This window comes from Gopherus flavomarginatus, chromosome 4 (assembly GCF_025201925.1).
Source record: "Gopherus flavomarginatus isolate rGopFla2 chromosome 4, rGopFla2.mat.asm, whole genome shotgun sequence".
Lineage (NCBI taxonomy): Eukaryota > Metazoa > Chordata > Testudines > Testudinidae > Gopherus > Gopherus flavomarginatus.
The window spans coordinates 7346229-7372036 of NC_066620.1; the positions used below are offsets into that span (position 1 = coordinate 7346229).

General features: G+C 48.4%; 2 protein-coding genes across 4 annotated transcripts in view; one reads left to right on the forward strand and one right to left on the reverse strand.

Annotated features, from left to right (window-relative positions):
- The window catches only part of BANF2 (BANF family member 2), a 59431-nt gene extending 54617 nt beyond the window's left edge, over positions 1 to 4814 (reverse strand). Inside the window, exon 1 of the mRNA XM_050952257.1 lies at positions 4704 to 4814. The gene's annotated coding sequence lies outside the window, so the exon portion shown is untranslated. The remainder of the gene's footprint in view (positions 1 to 4703) is intronic.
- RRBP1 (ribosome binding protein 1) overlaps positions 1 to 25808 on the forward strand; it is a 68726-nt gene that overhangs the window by 34010 nt on the left and 8908 nt on the right. For all 3 annotated transcript variants that reach the window (XM_050952031.1, XM_050952033.1, XM_050952032.1), the window contains exons 7-19: positions 2868 to 3021; positions 6903 to 7041; positions 8153 to 8340; positions 8530 to 8567; positions 14157 to 14247; positions 14814 to 14906; positions 15739 to 15831; positions 15931 to 16011; positions 16182 to 16271; positions 18262 to 18354; positions 20484 to 20555; positions 20783 to 20878; positions 23917 to 24000. In XM_050952031.1, the coding sequence (XP_050807988.1) occupies positions 2868 to 3021; positions 6903 to 7041; positions 8153 to 8340; positions 8530 to 8567; positions 14157 to 14247; positions 14814 to 14906; positions 15739 to 15831; positions 15931 to 16011; positions 16182 to 16271; positions 18262 to 18354; positions 20484 to 20555; positions 20783 to 20878; positions 23917 to 24000 (1312 nt within the window). The remainder of the gene's footprint in view (positions 1 to 2867; positions 3022 to 6902; positions 7042 to 8152; positions 8341 to 8529; positions 8568 to 14156; positions 14248 to 14813; positions 14907 to 15738; positions 15832 to 15930; positions 16012 to 16181; positions 16272 to 18261; positions 18355 to 20483; positions 20556 to 20782; positions 20879 to 23916; positions 24001 to 25808) is intronic.

Here is a 25808-nt window from a genome sequence, read left to right on the forward strand (position 1 = left end):
GTTGCGGCGGGTCTTGAAAGAGCGCCGCCTGCCGGTCGGTGCCCAGCGCATACCCGCTGTCTGTCTGCGAAGACACCGACGGCTGCCTAGAAGGCCACGGCGGGGCCGACCCTGGCTGGTAAGGGTCTGCGCGGGTCGGCAGCGAAGATCTTCTCGGTGCCGGGGATCGGTACCGGGAGTCATAGCGGTGCCAGGATCGGGACCGGGACCGGGACCGGCCGCTGCTTCGGTGCCGGGATCTGGACCGGGACCGGCCGCTGCTTCGGTGCCGGGATCTGGACCGGGACCGGCCGCCGACGCGGTGCCGGGAGGTCGACCGGGACCGGGACCTGCCACCAGCTCGGTGCCAGGAGGTCGACCGGTGCGGCGAGTGACGGCGGGACTGGCTCCTGGAGTCACGGTGCCGGTATCGGCGGCTGGAGTCAGACCGCGACCGTCTGGAGGTCGATCGGTGCCGCGAGTGCGACCGGTACCGCCGAGGGGAGCGGTGCCGGGACTGCGAGCGGCGGTGGGATCTTGATCTGCCGTGACGTCGGGACCTGGACCGCGAGCGCGAGTCCCGAGACGGTGCCGACATCATGGGCTTGCCTCTAGATGCGACCTGCACCGGAGGTACCGGGGGTGGCAGCTGAGTAGGCTCCGTCAAGGCAATAAGGTCCGGTGCCGAGGCGAAGGTCTCCGGCGTGGATGGGACCAATAGCTCAACCCCAGATCTTATGGTGGAGCTTGGCGGCACTGGACTCGACGGACCAGCCGGGCCCGGAGTCGACGGTGCCGGCGGCGCCGCGGCCGATGTCGAGGCCGGGCGCTCCAGTCGGGTCTGCCTGGCTGGAGTAGCAGACGCTGACGGTCTCGGCTCTGCACCCGGTGCCGGAGAAGGTCGGTGCCGGGGAGTCTTCCCGGTGCCGGTGCGATCCGGTGCCGGCGCCGAGATCACGGCCTGCGAAGCCGCTGGGTCAAGTGCCGCCTCCATGAGGAGAGTCCGGAGTCTTTGGTCTCTCTCCTTTTTTGTCCTGGGCTTAAAAGCCTTGCAGATGCGGCACTTGTCCGATCTGTGCGATTCCCCCAGGCACTTCAGGCACGCGTCGTGGGGGTCGCTGGTAGGCATAGGCTTCTTACAGGCCGCACACTGCTTAAAGCCCGGCGAACCAGGCATGAGCCCGGTGCCGGGTGCCGGGAAGGGCTACAGCCCCCAGCGAACAACTATCTACAACACTATTTACACCTAATTACTTACTAACTATACTTAACGATCTAACTAACAACTATAACGATAACAAGGAGAGCTAGGGACGTGGAGGACAGCTATGCCGCGCTCCACAGTTCCAACGACCGACATGGCGGTAAGAAGGAACTGAGGAGCGGGTGGGCCGGCAGGGGTATATATCGAGCGCCATGGCGGCGCCACTCCAGGGGGCGACCTGCCGGCCCACTGGAGTTGCTAGGGTAAAAAGTTTCCGACGAACGTGCACGCGCGGCGCGCACACCTAACTGGAATGGATGTGAGCAATCACTCGAAGAAGAAGTGAAACTTACACCCAGGCACTGTAGTCTGACTGCAGAGCATGGCTGATAGAAGACAGTATGAGCATGAGGTACCCAAACTACAACTTCCAGTAGGCACCAGGGCAGTGCTCTAGGGTGGTTGTTTGTTTGTTTTGTTTTTTTTCCTTCCCGTTAAACCCCTTCAGTCTTCTGTGGGTGGGAACCCATTCTCCAGCCAGCATTATTACCGACGTATTTCCAAATGCTGGCCTTCCCGCACCCCATCATTCTACTTCTGGAGCAGACTGCTAATTCACACTGAATTATGGGGCAGTTAAATTGTGATGTAAATGATAGAACTCCTTCGCCCCATCTAACCAGGGCTGGAAGTAAGCCCAACTCTGTAACACTCAGCACTGAAATATCATTTTCTGAAGTACAGTAAAATTCAAAATTCAGTTTAGCTGCCACCTGTGAAGATTAACACACTCCTGACTCATGTATTGTGATGGGGCTCTTTGTGTTTGAGGGGTTCAGAATATTTGGTGATTAAACTTGGATCATGTTTCTAGCTTTATAGTTTCATAGAGTTCAAGTCCAGAAGGGACCACTAGATTGGTAAACCATAGGTGTCTTGGTTAGTGCAGGTAAATTATAGTGTTCAGTTTCACTCTTTGCAGTGTCTATCTAACCTAGATCTAAACTACCCTGGTTAATTATCCACCTTGATTTAAAATAACCTTGCATAAGTGATTGATGGAAAATATTGTACTTCCTAATTGGGTTTTAAAAAAAACTCCAATTTTTTTTGGCTGTAGAATAAGAGAAAAGGAAGAGTAACAATAGGGAAACAAGAACTAGCCAGTGCATATAAAACAAATCTCTTTAAAATAAGAGATCATTGACTATTTAGTTTTTATATAAAAGCTTTAAAGTAATTGTTGACTCAACTCCAAATGCTTAGAGAACTTCCTTTTTATGTCCGGAAGCATAAATCCTCAGATTTTTACATCCTAAGAATGAAACTCCCATCTTTTGCAAAGGTGATTTAACTTCACTGTGACTTTTCTTGCTAAAGTGGTTCTCTCCCAAGAAGATGACACATCTGGGGAAGCAGGAAAATGACCTGTCTCTAAATAGTTGCATCTTAAATAATGCATTAAAAATATGTTTCAAATGTACAGGGGCACTGGAACAATATGTATAGTGGGGGTGCTGAGAGCCACTGAACCAATCTATAAACCCTGTCTAGAATGGAAACCACTTCAAGCCAGGGGGTGCGGCTGCAGCTCTACTTCCAGTACCTATGCAAGTGTAGGATTGAGGCTGAGCTGGAATAGTATGAGTCTAATCAGAAATGTAACTGATCTCCGTCGGTCCAGGCAAAATGCGGAATTAGCCAAGCTGCGGCAGGAGTGCAGTAAACTAATGAAAGAGCTGTCTGAAAAATCGGAGACGCTTCATCAGGAGGAGCAACAGAAAAAGAACCTGGAGATAAAGGCTGCTGCATATGAAAAACAAATCAACCAACTCCAGGTCAGCACTGTGCCAACAAACCACTGTTTTGTTTTTCTGCTAGTCATGTGGCTTTCTTCTCCGAAGTATCTACCTTTATTGTAGCCACTGCTTAAACAGAGGAAGGGCGGTCTTGTAGTTAGGCATCGGACTGGGACTCTGGAGATCTGGCTGTTTGATCTTGAGCAAGTCATGTAAAGCTTGATGCCTCAGTTTCCCCTCTGTAAAATGGGGATAAAATGTAGGCGAATGATGGCGTGGTCTGTTACGAACTGAAGCTATTTCTTGCTGTCTGTGCAGCATGCGGCACAGCAGGGTCCTAATTAAGCTGTGGAGCAGTGGGTGCTATTCCAGTTAGAGCTGGGGGGGGAGTTTTTTGATGAAATATCTTTCTGTCAAAATACTGATTAGCCAAAATGGAAGCTTTGCGGGAAAGGGTGCTGGGCTTGATGAATTGTTTCCCCTGGGGGGGGGAAGAGACAGTCCAAACGTTGTTCCATTTTGACCTTTTAGAAATGAAATATTTCTGGTTCAGAGCAGCGGGTTTGAAATTTTAAGCTAATTGGTTTAAAAAAAAATTGGCCAAAAGCAAAACAAAAATACTTCTCTGAAATGATGATTCTGGATTTTCAGCTCATGAAAATTGCTGACTTTTTTTCTTCCTCCTGGTCACAGTTCTGGACCGAAACATTTTTTCCCCTACAGCAGGTTTGTGTGGGGCTGGGAACAGTTTCCTGCCCAGCTCTAATGGCCAAACAAGCAGCTAATAATGTGGAATATTTAGACCGTGAATTGGTAAAGGCTTCTTCATAAGGAAGAGTATTGTCTCAGGCCTATTTCTTGCTGAAAAATCAATCTCTTCACATCCCTTCCCTTCCCCCTCATAGTAGCCTATACCTCATAGACTTACAAGGTCGGCCTATTGCATCACTGACAAACTCAAAGGGTGGTACAAAGCATAAAATGGGGGATGGGGATCTCCATTTAAAAACGAATTCCTCGGGACACCAAAAATGCAGTTGATGATAAACCTAGGGTTGATTTGATAGACCTTAACACCACGTAGCCGAGCCCGTTTCTATTCTGATGGAAACTGGTGGTCAAACTGACCATTGGCCGCATTCACCCCCTGCAGCTTCTTCCCTGTCCCAGAGAGTGTCAGTTGCCACCAGAAAGACAAGCCTAGCCTGACATGAGGTCAAACCAACTAAAAACACTATTTGTGTAATGGGGGGTTAACAGTGAGTGCTGCTGAAGATACCTGATGCTGGTCAGAAGTCATCTGGCACATTAGTGCTGTCCTCGCATCAAACTGCCATACCAGTGATTTCTGCTATTCTTGTATCTCACCTCAGACAGGGGCTGGCACAAGATGCCTCAGGGGAAGATTGAAGAATCCTGCATAAGCAATTGGGAGATAATCTGCCCCCAGGGAAAATTCCCTCCTGACCCCCAGTACTCCAGAGGCTGGTGCTCGCCCTGGAGCATGAGGGTTTACAATCCTGCCTAAGCTCTTGTTTGGCTTTTAAAATAACTCTGCGTATTCTCAGCCATATAAATGTCCAACCCAACTGTGCCTCTGCCAAGTGCCGCTGCAGCACAGAGCGGGTCAAAGTGACACATGACTGGGGCGCCCTAGAACAATGATTGCCATCTGCTTGATAACAGGAGCATCATAAAAATAGTTCCACTGTGAAACTTACCGGCAATGTGCCTCTCGTGTGAGGGGGTTCATGATATGAAACGAACCAGAATGCTCTCACAACAGGGACTTTGCACTCTGTCTCTCTCAACCTCTGCTCTGTCTGAGCTTGTTTACCTGCAGATAGGTGAGAAAACTGGTTTTGTATTACTGATGAGGAATGTTTTCCTGTAGACTGGATTTTTAGTTTTTGGTAGCTTGTTTTGTTGCCACTTGGGAGGCTCTTAAACACTGTAGCGCTGGGTGTCAATGTAAGCCATGGATACGTGGTGTGTAGCGTATGGACCTTAACCTTAAACCTACAACCTTAATATTGCTCTGCTATAAACTCCCTCCTCTCTACTCAGATATGGTTTTATGTCTTTGATAGCTCCCAATTCAGAACAGGCTACTCCCAATATGCATTAGTACATGTACAAAGCATGCGCACTTCTGTTGAACTGTGCGCTTACCCGGCTGCAATAAGATTGAATGGAACTGGGGAATGGGTCAAGTCTCAGGAGGGAGCTCCTTTGTAGTGGCCACAGGGGCTCAGGCATGCAAGCTTGAGGGCCACGTGGCTACCAGACAAACACAGGTCTCTTGACACGTAACACTGGCCTCTCTGCATGATCTGCAACTCAGTCTACCTGCTACATCCTTTAATATTAACAAAACAATGAGCACCTGGCTGAAATATTTCCAAGTGAATCATCTCTGTATCACTATGTTGCCTTAATTAGGGTATCTTTATAGGGAAAGAGAGCTAGTTGTGACCATGGCTGGTATGTAGATATGGTGTGTGTGTGTGGATCCTGTCTTGGAGATTGAGTCAGTCTCAAGTGACTTAAGAACTTTTAAGTGTTGCCCAGTATCTGAGCTAAGTTTGTGTGGTTGCACCATGTTGTCATCTCTCTGAAAAGCTTTCAGTTTCAGATATGTACTTTTAAAATCTGCCTCCCTGCTGGCAGCTGGAGGAACAGGACAGATGGAAGGGAGTGTTGGCCACAGATTGCCATAACTTTATCCTCCCTGGGGTTTCTCATCGGAAAGGGGGTAGGGGAGGAGAAATGAAGAGTTTCTCTTTTAGCGTGATCATCGCATTGTTTGCTCTTGTGCCTCCATGAAGGGCCGGCCACTGCACGCTCTTCTCTTGCCACTTCTTGATGTGGAAGGATTGTATCAAACCACACAGAAAAATCCACTGAGCCGAACACACGCAACCATAATAACATATCGAGTACCTCTGTTCCTAGCCAGCTGAATTCTATAGCTGCTTGTGCCATTGGCAAGCAAAATAAGCAGGATTTCCTTGCCCTGGGGAGCAAATGCCCTTCCCCTGGGAACCCTGCCCCCTGAAGGGGTGAGAACGGGCAGCAAAAACACAGTAACTGCGGGGCCGGGGTAAAGCATGAGACGTTGATATCAAAATAGACGGATCCTAGGCTAGGAAGGCTCTGGCCAGTCCCTCGAATTGTTCCCAGCACAGGAATGCAGGGTGGAGATTTCAGCATGGACCATGCTCCCTACCCCGCTGGCTAGGTAAGCAGCAGTGTCCTGTGCCAGCTGAAGCTTTGAGCTTGACTTTAAAGGTGGCTCACCCCAGTGGTTCATCAATCCCAGGCAATGTAAAGGCTGGAGGGGTGAAGCCCCCACAGAGACACATTGCTTCAGAATGAGAATTCCCCTCACTGAAAAAAAACGCTCATTCAAAAGAAGCAAACATTTCTGATCACTCCATTGAGAATCTTCCCAACAGGAAACATTCTTCAATAAGACTTTTTTTGGACCAGCCCTAAATATCAGATGCGCAAACTGTGCACACCTGACGTGCACGTGGAATTTCCCTGGTCGTGCATGAATAGCTGGATGCACTTGCATCCCTAGCTATCCGGCTTGTGACATGCTGGAAATTGTAGGTCCGCTTCAAAAATCTCATCCTAGGAATATACAGTAACAAGCATGGTCCAAAACTGGGGAATGGGGTGGAGGCGGTATACACAGAACGACGTTGCTGTCACCTTGTGGAAGAAGGAGGCCGCTGACAGGTTCGTGTACCTCCAATCCAGGCACCGTGCCTGTGGACACTTCCTGCCTGGAGAATGCTGCGGGAAGACTGGGTTTCAAACCCCGGCTTACAGACCGGGCTGGAACTGGCAGACGTGCAGTGGGGCTGCTCTCTCTAGCACTCTCACTTTTGATTTTTCTCTCCTTCATGCAGACTTCTCAAAAAGAAACTGAGGCAACACTGCAGAAGAGGCTGGATGAAGTAAGTGAGGAGCTTCGCAAATCCCAGACCAGCTACAAGAACCTGCTGGCGGAGGCGGAGAAGGCGAAGGACCAGCAGCAGAGCATTGCTGGTGAGAGGACTCTGCATGGACACCCAGGGTGCGCGCATGCTCTGACCTGGAGCTCAAACAGGGCCCTTAAGCTGTGGTCTTAGCCTCGCAAATGCTATCGCATTTCTTTCTGAAGCTGAACAGGGCAGGCCTCTGTGTCTGAGTTTCGGCGGCTGGCCCAGCGGGAGTGGGGAAAATCCAAGGGTGATCGTTTGGGGGCCTGTGGGTGCTGCTGGTGAAGTGCTGAGAGCAGGAGTGGGGAGAATTGGGCTCTTGTGGGGAGCTCGGGTAGGGTGGCCCAGAGAGGGGCAGCTGCACTAGCAATGACGAATACGCGAGAAGATGGGAGGTTCCCAATTTTAGCCTCTCTGAGGCTCCGTCCTGCCTGGCCGAAGGTGTTGCGCTAAGGGTCTGAATCTCAGAGCTGAAGTGCTGGTGAAGTCGCTGCTTTATGTGAAGTGCTGCGGCGCAGTCACAGTTATACTCCTGCCTCGTGGTGGCAGCTGGGTGACTCAGCTGCCTGTATGTTGAGGTCTGCATGTAAGTCCAGATCTCCAACATGCCTCTCCTCTACCTGCAGCCTGTGCCATTCAGCTGGCACAGGTTTTGGTATGATAGATCCTCCACTCCCCCTTGCACTAGAGGACAACAAGCGTGTGCTCCCTGCTGTATCACGCACAAGGACTTGCAGGTTAAAGCCAATACTTGGGGTGTGTTTTTTGGCCAACCATATTGTCGAAAATCCATCACTCTCTCACTGAAGTGAGAGCTACAATCAAACACGAGCATTCTTCTGGGTGAGCCTGCAAATAACCATCCGTGGTGGCTGATCTCTCTGCGTGTGTTCTTTCCCTGTCTGCCCAGGACCAGTAACCGTCCGTGGTGGCTGATCTCTCTGCGCGTGTTCTTTCCCTGTCTGCCCAGAGCCAGTAACCGTCCGTGGTGGCTGATCTCTCTGCGCGTGTTCTTTCCCTGTCTGCCCAGGACCTTGCTGTCTGAAACATGCTCATGATCCAAAGCCCTGTCATCTGTAGGGCTAACTTTAGCTCCAGGCGCCTGCGTTCTCTCTGCCTCTTTGAATTTGTACACAGCTAACTTGTCTCTTTCTGCTCTACCCACCGTCCTCTGGCAGAGTCTGAAGCCAAGCTGCTGTCCTATGAAGCAGAGGTGAAAAGTAAATCGGAGGAGCTGAGCAGCCTGAAAGTGAAGCTGCTAGAAGCCAGCTCTGAAAACGAGCAGCTCGCGGAGAGGATCAAATCCATCGAAGCTCTCCTGGAGGCAGGCCGTGCGAAGGAAGTGGAGAAAGACGCAGACTTGCAGGTCAGAGGCTTTGCTAACATCCTTGCACCATGGTGGTGGTCCCTACATCTGAAGGGGAGAGCAGGCCTGGGATGAAGGGTGACTTATAGCATTGCATGCACCATAAGCATACTGGAGATGGGGCCGGGGGACTGTCCTGTCCTGTGTTTCTAATGCATGTAGTAAAGGCAACCTCTGTCTAACTTTCAGGCAGCTAATCAAGCAGAAATGAGCCAGCTGCAGCTAAGGTAAGACTGATGAATGTACCGATCTCTCAGTCCGTGTGCTAAAAGGCTGCAACAAAGGAATATGGGCTGGGATCTCGTGAGCTGTTCATGTGCTGACGTTACTGGGATATGGTCTCCGGTCTGCTGCCACTAGAAGGCACAGTTACATCTAACTGACTTCTGGCAGGTGCAGACCATGGAAATGTTGCATCAAATGCTGGCCTATAACAGCGGCCGGTCCATTTTGAAGTGACGCTTTTTGCAAATGCACATACAGCTGAAGACCTCCTGTGCCTTTTAGAGCTAACTGCATTGTAATTCTGTAAAAGCTTCCTGTTCTTGAGAGATGCTGAAGTAGAGGCCAATTTCGTGTCAATCAAAATGAAGTTTGCCTGCCAATCAGAGCAACTTCTCAATACCCTCTTTAAAAACCCCCAACAAATGGATTGCAGACTTCCCGAAAATAAATAGATGGGCCTGACTTTTCAGACTGGCTTTATGTGCACAAACACCATTGACCAACCGAGCACACCAATCGCTTACCTGAGTGTCTCCATACAGCTCTAGGAGCCTTGGCCCAAAACTTTCAGAAGTAACTAGTGATTTGAGTGCTTCAGTTTTTGGGTGGCTCCTTAAAAGGGACCTATAGGTGGGTGCTCGATGCTGCTGGGAAAACCAGGCTCCCTTCAAAAGCAGCAAAGAATCCTGTGGCACCTTATAGACTAACAGACGTTTGGGAGCATGAGCTTTCGTGGGTGAATACCCACTTCCTCAGATGCATGTAATGGAAATATCCAGGGGCAGGTATATATATGTGTACTAGCAAGCAAGCTAGAGATAACGAGGTCAGTTCAATCAGGGAGGATGAGGCCCTGTTCTAGCAGTTGAGGTGTGAAAACCAAGAGAGGAGAAACTGGTTCTGTAATTGGCAAGCCATTCACAGTCTTTGTTCAGTCCTGAGCTGATGGTGTCAAATTTACAGATGAACTGAAGCTCAGCAGTTTCTCTTTGGAGTCTGGTCCTGAAGTTTTTTTGCTGCAGGATGGCCACCTTAAGGTCTGCTATAGTGTGGCCAGGGAGGTTGAAGTGCTCTCCTACAGGTTTTTGTATATTGCCATTCCTAATGTCTGATTTGTGTCCATTTATCCTTTTCCGTAGAGACTGTCCAGTTTGGCCGATGTACATAGCAGAGGGGCATTGCTGGCATATGATGGCGTATATTACATTGGTGGATGTGCAGGTGAATGAACCAGTGATGGTGTGGCTGATCTGGTTAGGTCCTGTGATGGTGTCGTTGGTGTAGATATGTGGGCAGAGTTGGCATCGAGGTTTGTTGCATGGATTGGTTCCTGAGCTAGAGTTATTATGGTGTGGTGTGCAGTTACTGGTGAGAATATGTTTCAGGTTGGCAGGTTGTCTGTGGGCAAGGATTGGCCTGCCACCCAAGGCCTGTGAAAGTGTGGGATCATTGTCCAGGATGGGTTGTAGATCCTTGATGATGCGTTGGAGGGGTTTTAGCTGGGGGCTGTATGTGATGGCCAGTGGAGTCCTGTTGGTTTCTCTCTTGGGTTTGTCTTGCAGTAGGAGGCTTCTGGGTACACGTCTGGCTCTGTTGATCTGTTTCCTTATTTCCTCGTGCGGGTATTGTAGTTTTGAGAATGCTTGGTGGAGATTTTGTAGGTGTTGGTCTCTGTCTGAGGGGTTAGAGCAGATGCGGTTGTACCTCAGTGCTTGGCTGTAGACAATGGATCGTGTGATGTGCCCGGGGTGGAAGCTGGAGGCATGAAGGTAGGCATAGCGGTCGGTGGGTTTTCGATATAGGGTGGTGTTAATGTGACCATCACTTATTTGCACCGTGGTGTCAAGAAAGTGGACCTCTCGTGTAGATTGGTCCAGGCTGAGGTTGATGGTGGGGTGGAAGCTGTTGAAATCATGGTGGAATTTTTCCAGAGTCTCCTTCCCATGGGTCCAGATGATGAAGATGTCATCAATATAGCGTAGATAGAGAAGGGGTGTGAGTGGACGAGAGCTGAGCACAAATACAGACAGATATCATCTTCCTTTCCAAATGCAAACGGATGGACATCATACCAAATGGACTAAAGGTAAAAAATCCACTGCTATCTACATACTACACAGACCACAGTGAGAGATTATGTCATACTCTATCAAAAAAACTGAGGAACCACCTGATCAGCATCCTATACAGCAAACAGGAAAACATCAAAAAAGAGCTCTCCAACCTTGAGACTCTCATTAATAACTAAACTTCTATACAAACGGACTTCACTAGAATAAGACAGGAGATCTACATTACTCACTTCACCTCTCTTCAAAGGAAAAAGGACTGTAAGCTGTCTAAACTCCTGCCTGCCACATGGGGCCACAACAGTGGTACCCCTAACCCACCCAGCAATATCGTCAATCTATCCAACTACACACTCAGCCCAGAAGAAAAGTCTGTCCTATCTCGGGGACTCTCTTTCTGCCCTGCCACCCCCACCAACATGATACAGTTCTGTGGCGATCTGGAAGCCTACTTTCGCCGTCTCCGACTCAAAGAATACTTCCAGGACAACACTGAACAGTGCACTGATACACGGGTGCCCTCCCACCAACAGCACAAGAAAAAGAACTCCACATGGACTCCTCCTGAGGGTCGAAATGACAGCCTGGACCTATATATTGAATGCTTCCGCCGGCGTGCACAGGCAGAAATCGTGGAACAACAACATCGCTTGCCTCACAACCTAAGTCGTGCAGAACGCAATGCCATCCACAGCCTCAGAAACCACCCTGACATTATCATCAAAGAGGCTGATAAAGGAGGTGCCGTTGTCATCATGAACAGGTCTGACTATCAAAAGGAGGCAGCCAGACAACTCTCCAATACCAAATTCTACAGGCCACTTCCCTCAGATCCCACTGAGGAATACACTAAGAAACTACAGCATCTACTCAGGACACTCCCTACACTAACACCAGAAGAAATCAACATACCCCTAGAGCCCCGACCAGGGTTATTCTATCTACTACCCAAGATCCACAAACCCGGAAATCCTGGACGCCCCATCATCTCGGGCATTGGCACTCTCACTGAAGGACTGTCTGGATATATGGACTCTCTACTCAGACCCTATGCCACCAGCACTCCCAGCTATCTCCGCGACACCACTGATTTCCTGAGGAAACTACAATGCATTGGTGACCTCCCAGAAAACACCATCCTAGCCACCATGGATGTAGAGGCTCTCTACACAAACATCCCACACACAGATGGAATACAAGCTGTCAGGAACACTATCCCTGATGATGCCACAGCACAACTGGCTGCTGAGCTCTGTGCCTTTATACTTACACACAACTATTTCAAATTTGATGACAATATATATCTCCAGATCAGTGGCACTGCTATGGGCACCCGCATGGCCCCACAATATGCCAATATCTTCATGGCCGACCTGGAACAACGCTTCCTCAGCTCTCGTCCACTCACACCCCTTCTCTATCTACGCTATATTGATGACATCTTCATCATCTGGACCCATGGGAAGGAGACTGGAAAAATTCCACCATGATTTCAACAGCTTCCACCCCACCATCAACCTCAGCCTGGACCAATCTACACGAGAGGTCCACTTTCTTGACACCACGGTGCAAATAAGTGATGGTCACATTAACACCACCCTATATCGAAAACCCACCGACCGCTATGCCTACCTTCATGCCTCCAGCTTCCATCCCGGGCACATCACACGATCCATTGTCTACAGCCAAGCACTGAGGTACAACCGCATCTGCTCTAACCCCTCAGACAGAGACCAACACCTACAAAATCTCCACCAAGCATTCTCAAAACTACAATACCCGCACGAGGAAATAAGGAAACAGATCAACAGAGCCAGACGTGTACCCAGAAGCCTCCTACTGCAAGACAAACCCAAGAGAGAAACCAACAGGACTCCACTGGCCATCACATACAGCCCCCAGCTAAAACCCCTCCAACGCATCATCAAGGATCTACAACCCATCCTGGACAATGATCCCACACTTTCACAGGCCTTGGGTGGCAGGCCAATCCTTGCCCACAGACAACCTGCCAACCTGAAACATATTCTCACCAGTAACTGCACACCACACCATAATAACTCTAGCTCAGGAACCAATCCATGCAACAAACCTCGATGCCAACTCTGCCCACATATCTACACCAACGACACCATCACAGGACCTAACCAGATCAGCCACACCATCACTGGTTCATTCACCTGCACATCCACCAATGTAATATATGCCAGCAATGCCCCTCTGCTATGTACATCGGCCAAACTGGACAGTCTCTACGGAAAAGGATAAATGGACACAAATCAGACATTAGGAATGGCAATATACAAAAACCTGTAGGAGAGCACTTCAACCTCCCTGGCCACACTATAGCAGACCTTAAGGTGGCCATCCTGCAGCAAAAAAACTTCAGGACCAGACTCCAAAGAGAAACTGCTGAGCTTCAGTTCATCTGTAAATTTGACACCATCAGCTCAGGACTGAACAAAGACTGTGAATGGCTTGCCAATTACAGAACCAGTTTCTCCTCTCTTGGTTTTCACACCTCAACTGCTAGAACAGGGCCTCATCCTCCCTGATTGAACTGACCTCGTTATCTCTAGCTTGCTTGCTAGTACACATATATATACCTGCCCCTGGATATTTCCATTACATGCATCTGAGGAAGTGGGTATTCACCCACGAAAGCTCATGCTCCCAAACGTCTGTTAGTCTATAAGGTGCCACAGGATTCTTTGCTGCTTTTACAGATCCAGACTAACACGGCTACCCTCTGATACCAGGCTCCCTTCAAGGTCCCAAGCTGATGGACAGAAACTGTGGCACCCAAGTAACTAGTTGTTTCTGAAGATTTGGGCCTTTTCTCTCAGTAGCCATTTTTGAAAACTCTTGGCCTAGTTTAATTTCACACAGAGGTGAGCTAAGAGCAGTTTCAAGTCCTTCATCTCCCCCTACAGAGTTCATGGCTTGACAAATTGCACTCTTGTTTTGAATGCTTGTTTTCCTTTCCTGGTGCCGTTTTGAAGACCCACCTAGCCAGTTTCTCCTGTCTAATTAGCTGATGTCACAGGGGGAAATGGTACAGGTAACTGTACTCAGCAAATTAGTTCTAACTTGAGCAATGGTATTCTGTTCTCCCAAAAAAATCTACCTGCCATTTGCTTTGGGGAAAGATCTTTGTTTTGTTTTTATTTTAAAATAAAGAGAGCCCCAAAACACACTGGTGCATATTTGGTGGAATCTCCATCATTGGGGATTTTTAGGAGCAGGTTGGATAAACACCTGTCAGGGGTGGTCTAGATAATACTTTGCCCTGCCATGAGTGTAAGGGACTGGACTAGATGACCTCTCGAGGTCCCTTCCGGTCCTATGGTTCTCTGTTGCTGCTGGCACAGTCTGGCTGCATGTCACTGGGGTCTGCAGGGACTTCTGGCGCTACATGGCTGTCCTGTTAGCACTCTGGGGTGTGTGGGGGAATTGGATCATGACTGCTGAGAGCCTCAGAGATGAGCACTACTCCAGACACACCCTCTTGTTTCATTGCAGACTTCAAGCGAAGGCTGACCAGGTCTCCTCGCTCGAAAAGGAAGCTCTGGAGCTGAGAGAGATAATCGAACAGCAGAAAACGAAAAACAACGTGAGCGACTGGACGAGCCGAACCCTTGTTCTGCCAGCGCAAACCTGAACAACCCCCTGGTTTGCACTTGACCGACAATTGAGTTTTAAAAGTTGCCCGATTTAAAATTTAAAATGTAGCGCTGGGCAAGTCAAAGGCCTAACTTGTGTGCCCTGAGGGATGCTCATCTCTATCCTAGGTGGCTAGGCTACTGTTACCCTTGCTAGGAGAGAAGCTGGCTGACTTCCGAGTAGCAGAAAGCGAAGTCTTCGGTGGGGGAGTCTGACAGAAGAACGAGCAAAGCTGTGGTCTGGCCCTGGCATCCCTCTTGGCTGGGTGGGGGTGGAGAAGGGATTCCAGCTAGCCGAGCGGCCTCTGTAGGCTTAGTGTCTCCATCCCTTGAAGGAACATTAGGAACGAGGGCTGGAGTTCACTGTGGGAGTGGGTGAACCAGTGAAGAGCCTCCCCTCCTCCCTTGATGTGGATCCTTAACTTCCAATAGTGGCAAGTAACATCATGCTAAACAAACCCTGTGGTGGTCTCCATGGCAGTGTGTGGCTTATTCCTGCATGCGTCTGTCCCAACAGGATCTTCGCGAGAAGAACTGGAAAGCAATGGAGGCTTTGGCCTCAGCTGAGAAAGCACATGAAGAAAAGCAGCTTTCTTCCACAAAAGCAAAGGTGAGTCTTGCTTCAATCAGTAACAAAGTGGGGCTGTTCTTTGGAGCTGTATTCTGCTGCCAGGGAGTAGCTATGGAATTAGGGCCCTGTTCAGTTTCTAAACTGAATTTCAGCAACTCTCTGTTTGCACAGATTCTGTTTAAAACCTGTGATTACCCTCTGTGCATGTTGACTCCTTGGAGCTCTTCTAAAAAAAGTCTGCCAGAATTGTTTTCCCTTGGGGCTTGACCCTGCAGCCTCCACACATGGTGAAGGAACAGGGCAGGGAGACTATTGAGCGCTACAGTGAAATGATCTTTTCAACGGTCTCCCGTAACTTACCCGCCTGAACTCTTTGAAAACAAACTTTGTACAGAGCTGTTGGTGTTTTCCCCTCTCAATATTTATGGTGGTTAATGTCCCTGGTGATGGTGTGGGAAGGTGGCGATGTTACAACATTCTGTATATGTTATGATGAAAGGAGGATGACTCAAATGGCTCGTCAATATTTCCGCGTTTCTGATTCCTCCAAAGATGTGCAGCGTCACTGCCTGGGATGCTGACATACTCAGATGTACGTACGGGCGTCTCAGAATGGGAACTTGCCTCCTCCGTTCTTGCATAATTAGCCTCGTGGAGATTTGTGCAAGTTTTGTTGTTTTTTGTCTATTTTCCCCTCCCCTCTTCCACAGTGACGTATCGACTACTAAACAAAGGCCAGGCCCTCAGTTTTGTGTAAATCAGCATCATGCTGTTGACCTCGGTGAAATTAGAACAGCTGGGATCTGTCCCCAGCTGAAAGGTGCTGGCGTAAGTTTAGTTCATGAAAACCTATGTTCTCTCTTTCTTTCAGGAAGATTTGGAGCAGCAGCTTAATGCAATTCAGACGCAAACAAAGCAGACGCTGCTTTCTCTCTTCCCACAGATCACTCTAGTTCCACAGCAGGTAGGCACTGACCTTCCAATATTTCTGGAAGGTCATCAGACAGCTGTGCCAGTGAAGGAATGGGATAGACCAACTGACGCTCTGTTGTTATTTAATCAGGCTTATGAGGAGTGGCTACAGGAATTTAAGGAGAAGAGTCTGGGAATGCTAAAGCAGCAGACAGCTAAAACAGAATCTCTTGTAAGTGATCTCTTCAGGACTGGACAGCCATGCCCCAAACATCTTGCTTTCTGTGGATGTTGGGTGTAAGGCTTAGCAGCTACAGACAAACATCAAATCTAGCAGCCGCTATTGGGGGTGGGGGAGCACGGTGAGAAGGGGGAACCCTATAAAACTCCTTTTTCTTTCAGGATTCAGCACTTAAATTAAAAGAAGCAGAAGAGGCGCAGAGCACTTTACAAGCAGAATGTGAGCAGTACAGAACAATTCTTGCTGAGACGGTAGGTTAAGCCATTCAGGCCATTTCTTTTCTTCACTGAAAGTACCACTCCACCTTTCTTGCCGCTGACTTGGTAACTGCCAATCCATGCCTATAGTCTCTCAAGACATTGTACAGATGTGATGCATGTGAATCTTGCAGCGTTTGTTTGGAGGCTTTTGCAGAGCTTGGTTAAAAATATTCCTCTCCGTTTCACTGTCCGATTACATCTAACATTCTTATTTCTGAGTATTCACAATAGAACTGCCCTTGTAAATTCTACAGCTCTGCTACAACGTGGTCTGAGAATATCCTGTGAAAGGGGTGGTCTGGAGCAGGTAGAGGCAGGATGGTGTTGTGACGTTGCACTCCATATGATTTTAGAAAAATTTGATCATGAGTGAATATAATGTAACTGAAATATGCTTCATGGAAAAGGTCTCTTGTAAGATATCATTACAAAGCTTTATTGTCTACTGAGTGTGGTCATCCTATTTGTATAAAGGTATCACTCTTGTATCTGAAACTGGAAATATGAAGTATAACTCTGAGGGCCTATTGTAATTATGCAAAGTGTGGGCCGTTAATGGTGGTTTGGAATCTTAATGGCTTCCATTAACCAGGACAATTGACTGTTTGCAGGCAGGCCTTCCTGTGAGTCAGGCTGGGAGGAATGAAGGCTTGAAGTCTTACAGTGACATGTGATCATGTCACCTGAACTGGAATCCATCTTTAACTTGGTGCTTTTCTGGTGGGGCTGGGGGTGGGAACCCAGAGAGGGACAAAGAATTCCTGCCTTATGCAAAAGATATATATATATAAGTGGGTGGAATAGAACAAAGGGGGAAGAGGAGCCATCATGAGGAATCCCCTAGCTACCACCTGAGCTGTAACAAGAGCTGTACCAGGGAAAGAATTGTGCCAGGCCTGGAAGGTGTCCAGTCTGAGGAAAAAACTTAATCTCACCCTTAGAGGTGCTTCAGTATCTGTACTCAGTTTGATTAGACACAGATTTGCGCATTTTATTTTATTTTGCTTGGTGACTTACTTTGTTCTGTCTGTTACTACTTGGAACCACTTAAATTCTATTTTCTGTATTTAATAAAATCACTTTTTACTTATTAATTCACTCAGAGTATGTATTAATACCTGGGGAGGCAAACAGCTGTGCAGATCTCTCTGTCAGTGTTATAGAGGGTGGACAATTTGAGTTTATCCTGCATAAGCTTTATACAGGGTAAAATGGATTTATTTGGGAATCTAAGTGTTAAAGACAGGAACGTTTCTGTGAGCTGCTTTCAGGTAAACCTGCAGCTTTGGGGCAAGTAATTCAGACCCCGGGTCTGTGTTGGAGCAGATGGGAGTGTCTGGCTCAGCAAGACAGGGTGCTGGGGCCCCGAACTGGCAGGGAAGGCAGGGATAGAAGTAGTCTTGGCACATTGGGTGGCAGCTCCCAAGAGGGTTTCTGTGATCCAACCCGTCACAGGTGTAGTGGGTAAGGTGCTAGCCTAGGGCCAGGTCTACATTACTGCCTCTTGGGGAGGTGGATTAACTGTGCTGATGGGAGAAGCTCTGCCATTGGCTTAGTAGGGTCTTCACTATAGCACTGTACATGAAGACAAGCCCTAAGAGGTGGGGGACCTGGGTACTCTTCCTGACTCTGATGCTGATGTACTGTGACCCTGGGCAAGTCAATTCCCCCCTTAGTACCTCCGTTCCCCCCCCACCCATTATCAGGTGCTTGATACAATGTGAGACTATGCCCAGCAGTACAGATCCCTTCCTCCCCTAGCTTTGCAGAGACAGTCCAGTGCTGAGTCCAGCAGGAGGCTGCTTCTGTAAAGAACCTAGAACCCAAGCCGACCTATTGATTTCAGTGGGAACTGGACCATGCCCATAACTTCCTGCCTTGACAGCAGTTTTCTGAATGCCTGCCTTGAATGCTCTGCCCCCGTGAGCCTTCCCCTCTCTGCCTGCCCAGCCTCATGCCTCCGTCCCTTCTCCCTCGGCAGGAAAGAATGCTCAAAGACCTGCAGAAGAGCGTGGAGGAGGAGCAGCATGTGTGGAAAGCAAAGCTAACGGCGTCGGAAGAGGAACTGCAAAAGGTGCATCCTAAAGAGTCTCGCCTGTGTGTGAGCAGGAATCCCTGGTGACTGGCTGGCTGCCTATAGGTGCTGGAAACCAATGGGCTGGTGATGGGTCTAACTCTGTAAATAACAAAGGGATCCTAATGATCCCTTCTGGCCTCAATATATGGGTATGGCTACACTTGCAGCTGTATAGCGCTGGGAGTTAAGCTGTCTTCCTACAGCTGTGTAGGGAAAGCGCTGCAGTGTGACCACACTGACAGCTACCAGCGCTGCAGTGTGGCCACATTTGCAGCACTATTGGGAGCGGCTGAACAGGCATTCTGGGATACCTCCAAATACCTCTGGAGGCCAATTACAGCGCTTTTGGTGGCCACACTGGCGGAGCAGCGCTGCATCACCAGCGCTGCAATCGTTATACCCCAGGCAGAGCAGGAGTATAGCCAGTGCTGCAGCCAGGGAGATACAGCGCTGTATGTGCCTTGCAAGTGTGGACGGTGAGTAAGTTGCAGCGCTGTAAACCCACCACCAGCGCTGCAACTCTCCAGTGTAGCCAAGCCCTATGAAAGGCGAGAGCTTTAGAGGTCCCTTGCTAGGGAGGGGCACAGCGTTAAAAGGCTGTAGGGTTGAACTTGGTGAAAAACACATCTTCTGAAATAAAGGTAAACTCCAGGGCGATACCACGTCCGTTGCCCTTTGCAATACTGCGTGTGCGCATGCTGAAAGGTGAGAAGGAAAGATGCCCTCCATATAATCTTCTGCCTCCCTGAGATCCTGACACACACATTCTGCCTCTTGAGCTGGTGACAGGATTCCACTACTTACCTTACAACATTCGCATCCAAGCTCGAGAATCAAACTCCGGCACCTCCACTCCATCCAGGGGAGGCTGGAAAGCCGCCTGAACGTTGATGTGCCAATGTACGTTGCCAAAGAGCCACAGTAGTACGTCAGTAGCCCCTCCTCTCCCCCCCCCCCGCCTGCACCTCCTGAGGGTACTGCAGAATCAGGGGAGGGAGTTGGAAGGGGTGGCGAGGTGGCAGAGCCTGGGGTTGAGCAGTGAGCACTCTCCAGCCCATTGGAAAGCTGGCGCCTGTAGCTCCAGCCCCGGAGTTGGTGCCTATGCAAGGAGCTGCATGTGGCTCTGGAACCACAGGTTGGCCACCCCTGCTTTAGTGAGTGTGGGAATGAAGGGGTGTTGCTGATCTTATTTCTTAGCTGATGTTCCTGAGAACCTGCCTGGGCACACTACAGTATAAAATAATTTAAAATGTCCCTCTAAAAAGATTTCACACTGAGAAGTAACTAAGCATAGCATTGTGGAATTCAGTATTTGTGTCAAATAGATAATGTTAAATTTCCTCTGTTTAGAAGGAGTGTGTGTAATTCCCACTCCTGTGAACGCCAGAGGTTTGAGAGAAGCTGGCTTCTTTTCTTCGGTGGTGGTGCATGAAATCAAGATTCTGTTGGCCATATGCTGTTCTTCCTTGCCCGTGTGCGTAATGTGAGATTGGTGAGGTTGCAGGGATGTAGCTGAGCATAATATGGCAACAGATTTGTCATGGTTGGTGACTAGAGTTGGTCAGGAAATGATGTTTTCCTCCTGGAAAAACAAAAATTGTGAGTGGTGGGTTTTTTTGTGTTCATTTTCCTTTGAGGTTTTCACTGAAAAACCAAACTTCAAAAATGTTCAGTTTAAAACCAAAAAAATTTCAGATTTTTTTAAATTTAGTTTAATTTTTTGGATTCTTCAGCAAAAATTTCAATGCCCTCAAAAAGGCAGTTTTTGCATCAAATGCGGCCAGCAGAAAACATTCTATTGATGTCAGTGTTGACTCACCAGAAGGGAGGAACCCAGCTTGACTCTCAGATCCTTTGATTAATTTGCAGGGATGACTGTATCGTCATTCTTATTTGGATGCTGTTAGTAAAGGTCCCAATCCTGGATCAGGAGCCCAGTTGTGCCAGGTGCTGTACGAACACAACAAATGGTCTCTTCCCTCAAAGAGTTTGCAGGGTAACTCCACTGTGCCATTTTTAGTCGCTTGTAAGAGACGTTTTAGAGGAGAGTCCAAGCTGAGAAATGCTGCTTACTAACACTTGATTTCTTTATTTTCCATTTTTTGGGGGGTCAACGCTTGGTGTAGTCACAAGTCCGAGTGAAATCTCTTGCAGAGGCTGTGGACCAGCTGAGGGTAGAGCTCCAGAACACAGATCAGGTATGGACATTCTCACCTACTCCAAAAGGAAAAGGTACTGATTTCTGCTGCACCCCAGGAACTTCCCTTTAATGTTGCCAGGAGAGAGGCGATTATAATTTCTTCTCAACCCCTCCGGGGGAGGTCAGGAGAACTGGTCTTGCTGGTCTAGAGAAGCTAGATATGCAAACAGATGAACGCCTGCATCATTACCGATCAAATCACCGTGCTCTCCTTGTTTTAATCAGCTAAAGGAATATACTTCTCTTCTGGAAGCACAGCTGGAAAATCACTTGGAGACGGCCAGTTCCGAACGCCAGAACTACACAAAAGAAGTTGAAGCAGTAAGTGTTGATCATTTCTTTGGGGCAGGTAGGGAGAGACTAAAGCTAATCAGGGCCAGGAATCTCCAGAGCTGTAGTCCAGTTTGCTAGCCTCAAGCTCATCCTTCCCCCTTGGAGAATACTTTAGGTGGTGTCTGCCCAGTGTGACAAAGTTCCTCCTCTACCTTGGTGGGTCCTGTGCTTATTGGCGGATTTGCTCGTCTCACAGATTCACTGTGTGGGTCGGGAAACAGCCCAGAGACCTTCCCCTCTGGTAGAAACCACAGTCCAGGTCAATTCCTCTTGTGTCTGATCAGGAGTTGGGAGGTTTGGGGGGAACCTGGGCCCGCCCTCTACTCCGGGTTCCAGACCAGGGCGCTGTGGGTTGCAGCTATCTAGAGTGCCTCCTGGTACAGTTGCACGACAACTACAACTCCCTGGGCTACTTCCCCATGGCCTCCTCCCAACACCTTCTTTATCCTCACCACCGGACCTTCCTCCTGATGTCTGATAACGCTTGTACTCCTCAGTCTTCCAGCAATATGTCTTCTCACTCTCAGCTCCTCGCGCCTCTTGCTCCCAGCTCCTCGCATGCACCTCACTGACTAACAGGGAGACTTCTAACTAATTCCAGCCTGCCCTTGATTGGCTTCAGGTGTCCCAATCAATTTAGCTATCTCCACTGCCTTCTAGAAGGATCTTAATTGGCCCCAGGTGTCTTGATTAACCTGGAGCAACGGCTATTTGGTTACCATGGTACCAGGGATTTGTTTAGCCTGGGGCTAACATACCTGTTCCTCACTACTTTACTGTAACCATCTGGCCTTGCCCCATCACACTAGTTAACAGCTGGATGCATTCCTGACTTGAAATGCACAGGGAGTTGTGCAGAAGCATCTCCACTTCTGAGGTTTTTAAACACTCCTCGCATCTCTGAATGGCTGATAATTAATTCCCCTGGCATTAGGGTTTAGAAGGAGTAGATAAATGAAGCCACAGGTGTCAGAAGACACAGAGGGCACTGCGCACTCCTCTCCCTGCAGACCACCAGGCTTTGCCTTAACATCAAATCCGGTGTTTGAAGACAAGCAGCTGACTTAACTTTTAGGTGGGACCAAGCTAGAGCCGCTTGTGTACTGAACAGAGTGAGGGGGTTTGTTCGTAGGAGAGCGGAACTCCTCAGTCATCCATGGCTTTGCAAAGCATAAAGGAAACCTTGTGTCTGGATATAAATATGCTATCTGCCGTCCGCCTTGCTGAACTAGCCGGCCAGGTGAGGGCTTAGCTGCCCCAGCTCCTGTGCCTGTAGAAGCTGAAGAACTGTTTAAACAGACAAGTCTTCGATTTGCAGAATAACTCTCTGGAGGATTTGAAAGGGAAGGAGCGGCTCCGAAATGGGCAGCAGGTTGGCATGGCGACCACTAGGCCCTGGCTGGACCCGCTAGGCCTTCACTAGCCAGAGATGCAGATCCTACTTCGCTAGCCTGCGTCTGCTCGCAGGAGGACAAACAACCTCTTTAAAATGGGCTTTACAAGACTTCGGGCTTGGCTCTGAAACCTGTCATTTTTTTGAAGGTGCCTCAGAATCGGGCACCCGAGTTCTGTTAAATTGTAGTGGGAGTTGGGTACTTAACTCAGGCTCCTTTGGCCATCCAGCCATAGATCTTTCAAGATGCTGGCAGGAAAAGAGGCTGCTTTGACTTATGATTTAGCTGTTCTGGTCTGTCTGATGGTCCTAGCCATCGCACCATAAGAATACATGGTGGTGAAGTGGGAGGAGAGAGGCCTAGCATGTTTGCAAACCAACTAGCAAACAGTAGCGGCAAATAGGCAAGTTTTGCGAGGGGACTCTCTGGGTGCAGGAGGAGTGACTACGTGAGCTTAGGGGATGAGTGAGATTTTTGTTTGTGTGCTTGCTTGACAGGTGCTTGTTTTACATTTTTCTAGTGTGGTCTGTTCTAGGGGCTGAGCGCTGGGCCTAGCGGCCTGCTGGGCAAGGCTGAGAGCTTTCTAAGGAGGCTGTAGCCTCCCATCCTCTGCTCCCTGATCCCAGGACAAGGGGGCAAGGCTAAGTCGGGGAGATCAGTTGATAAGTGCAAAGTAATACACATTAGAAAACATAATCCCAACTAGCTCTACAAAATGATGGGCTCTAAATTAGCTGTTACCACTCAAGCAAGATCTTGGAGGAGTCATGGATAGTTCTCTGAAATCATCTGCTCAATGTGCCGTAGCAGTCAAAAATATCAACAGATTGTTAGGAACCATAAGGAAAAGGCTAGATAAGAGAACCAGAGAATATCCTAACGCCACTATATAAATCCGCGGTACACCCACACCTTAAATACGGTGTTCAGTTCTGGTTTTCCCATTTCAAAAAAGATCAAAAAAGGTACAGAGAAAGGCAATGAAAATGATCAGGGGTCTGGAACAGTTTATATCTGAGGCGAGAGTGAAAAGTCTGGGACTGTTAAGCTTGGAAAAGAGACAACTTGGGTGGGATATGCTCGAGGTCTATAAAATCATGACTGGTGTTGAGAAAGCGAGTAAGGAAGTGTTGTTGTTTGTCCATCACGTAATACAAGAATGCGGTCACCCAATGAAATGAATAGGCAGCAGGTTTAAAGCAGACCTCGCACAGCTCATATTCAACCTGTGGAACTCATTGCCAGGGGATGTTGTAAAGGTCAAACGTATAACTGGGTTCAAAAAAGAATTAGAGAAGTTTGCGGAGGATAGGCCCCATTAATGCCCATTAGACATAATGGGCAGGGACGCAACCCCATGCTGTGGGTGTCTCTAAACTTCTTACTAGCAGAAGCTGGGACTGGATGATGGGATGGATCCCTTGCTAATTGCCATGTTCTGTGCCTTCCCTCTGAAGCATCTGGAACTTGTCGCTGTCGGAGGACAGGATATTGGGTTAAATGGGCCTTTGGTCTGACCCAGCATGTCCGTTCTTATGTAACTGATATGCTGCTGCTTCTCCCTGCCACTCCAAACCCCAAGCTTCTTCCAGACACTAACACAGCTGCTGACTTCCCTCTTCTTTTTTCCAGTTGAGGCAGCTCCTCTCTGAATCCCAAGAACATCTGGATGCAGCAAAAACAGAAGCACAGAAACAAAGCCAGGAGCTTGCATTGGTAACGGTTAATTTCTCGTTAATATCTACTCTAAGGTCGGGTCTACACTTAAAAGTTGTTGTCTCTACAGAACTATTTTGGTTAGGGGGGTGATTCCTGTTACAGATGTATCGGTACAATCTGTAGAGTGGGTGCAGCTATACTGATGTAAAGGTGCCTATACCTGCGTATCTTTAGAGCTTATCTACATGGGAATAATCCACTTTATAAGTTAATTGAGAACAATTTTGAGTAAAGTCCCCTTTGTGTTCAGGAATAGCTATACTGGCGTAAAGCACTTTTATCCTGGCATAACTCTGCCAACACTAGAAGGGGATTGTAGCACTTCAGTTATACCAGTACCTCTTTAACTCCATAACTTTGCAGTGTCTGAGACCTAACATAGAGGCGCTCTTCGGTGGAGAGCGGCAGGCTGGGAAGCTGTGGTTAGCTGGAAGGGACGTAAGACTCTGTGACACTGATGAATTTCCCAGATCTCCACAGAATTCAGCGTGGGGTCAGACTTCAAGTATGTCCAACTCCAAGTGCCCATCGAACCATCTGCCAGGGGCGTTTGTATTTTGAAAATGCTGAAGAAGGCGGCGAAGGGTTTCACACCATGAAACTCTTTGCGATTCTCATTGCTGCTTTCTTGATTAGGCCATTTTTTCAGCTATGCCGGATGATTCCCAGACAGAAGCCTGAATCTAAGCTGCTGTAAAATATATACAACCCAGCCAGCACTTAAGCACTGCTGGGTCATCTTCAGAATGTCAAGGAGTTACCATGGGAACTAACTCTCTGGGCACAGGGAATGATGCTCTCATGGGTCCAGGGATAAAATAACAAATTGACTCACTCTCTGTACCTTGTGTTCACACACAGCTATATTAGAAGACTGTTAAGGTTGCGAAGTCTAGCACGTAAATTGGGAAATGCCAGTGTAAACTTTTCATCGGCTTTGCATGGTCTCTTCTGGCCTTAAATCATCTAATCTGACCGCCTGCGTAATACGAGCCAAGGCTGCAAAGGTAGCCTTAATTCTGGCATTTCCTGTGTTCAGAGTGCTTGATTCTGCAACCTGAATATTACTGTAGTGTAGAGTGTCTGTCTAATACGTATGTGCACACATTCCTTTGTTGGTTGCAATTGGATTTGGTAGTAGGTCCCCTTATGGGAGGGATCCTGAGGGCGTCTGGGGTCCCTCAGATGTCCTTACAGATCATCTGTTGGCTGGAGGAATCTTACTTCGGGTTCCTTTTGAAACTGGCTTTTCTGTATGTAGGCTTTTCTGTATGTATGGCTTTTCTGTATGTATTTCTATGTAGCCATAGAAATCTATGAAGGTTGCCTGCCTGTCTCTGAAATGGAGGAGGTTTAGCTTGGATGTTAGGAAAATCATTTTCACTAGGAGGGTGGTGAAGCACTGGAATGGGTTACCTAGGGAGGTGGTGGAATCTCCTTCCTTAGAGGTTTTTAAGGCTGGCTTGACAAAGCCCTGGCTGGGATGATTTAGTTGGGGATTGGTCCTGCTTTGAGCAGGAGGTTGGACTAGATGACCTCCTAAGGTCCCTTCCAACCCTGATATTCTATGATTCTGTGAACCCATTTGAGCAATGTGATGTGACTACCCTGTAAGAAGGGGGGAGTATTAAGAAGTTAACAGGAGTGCCACTCCTAAGCGTTAAGAAATCATGAGGTTTGTCTAAAAATGCCGGAATCTTATATGATGGATTCTTATTTGCTTTCTGGAGTTGGGAACCTTATGGCTCACATTTCAGGCTTTTCTTTCCCAATATGCGGGCTAGAAGCTTTATATTTTTATTTTA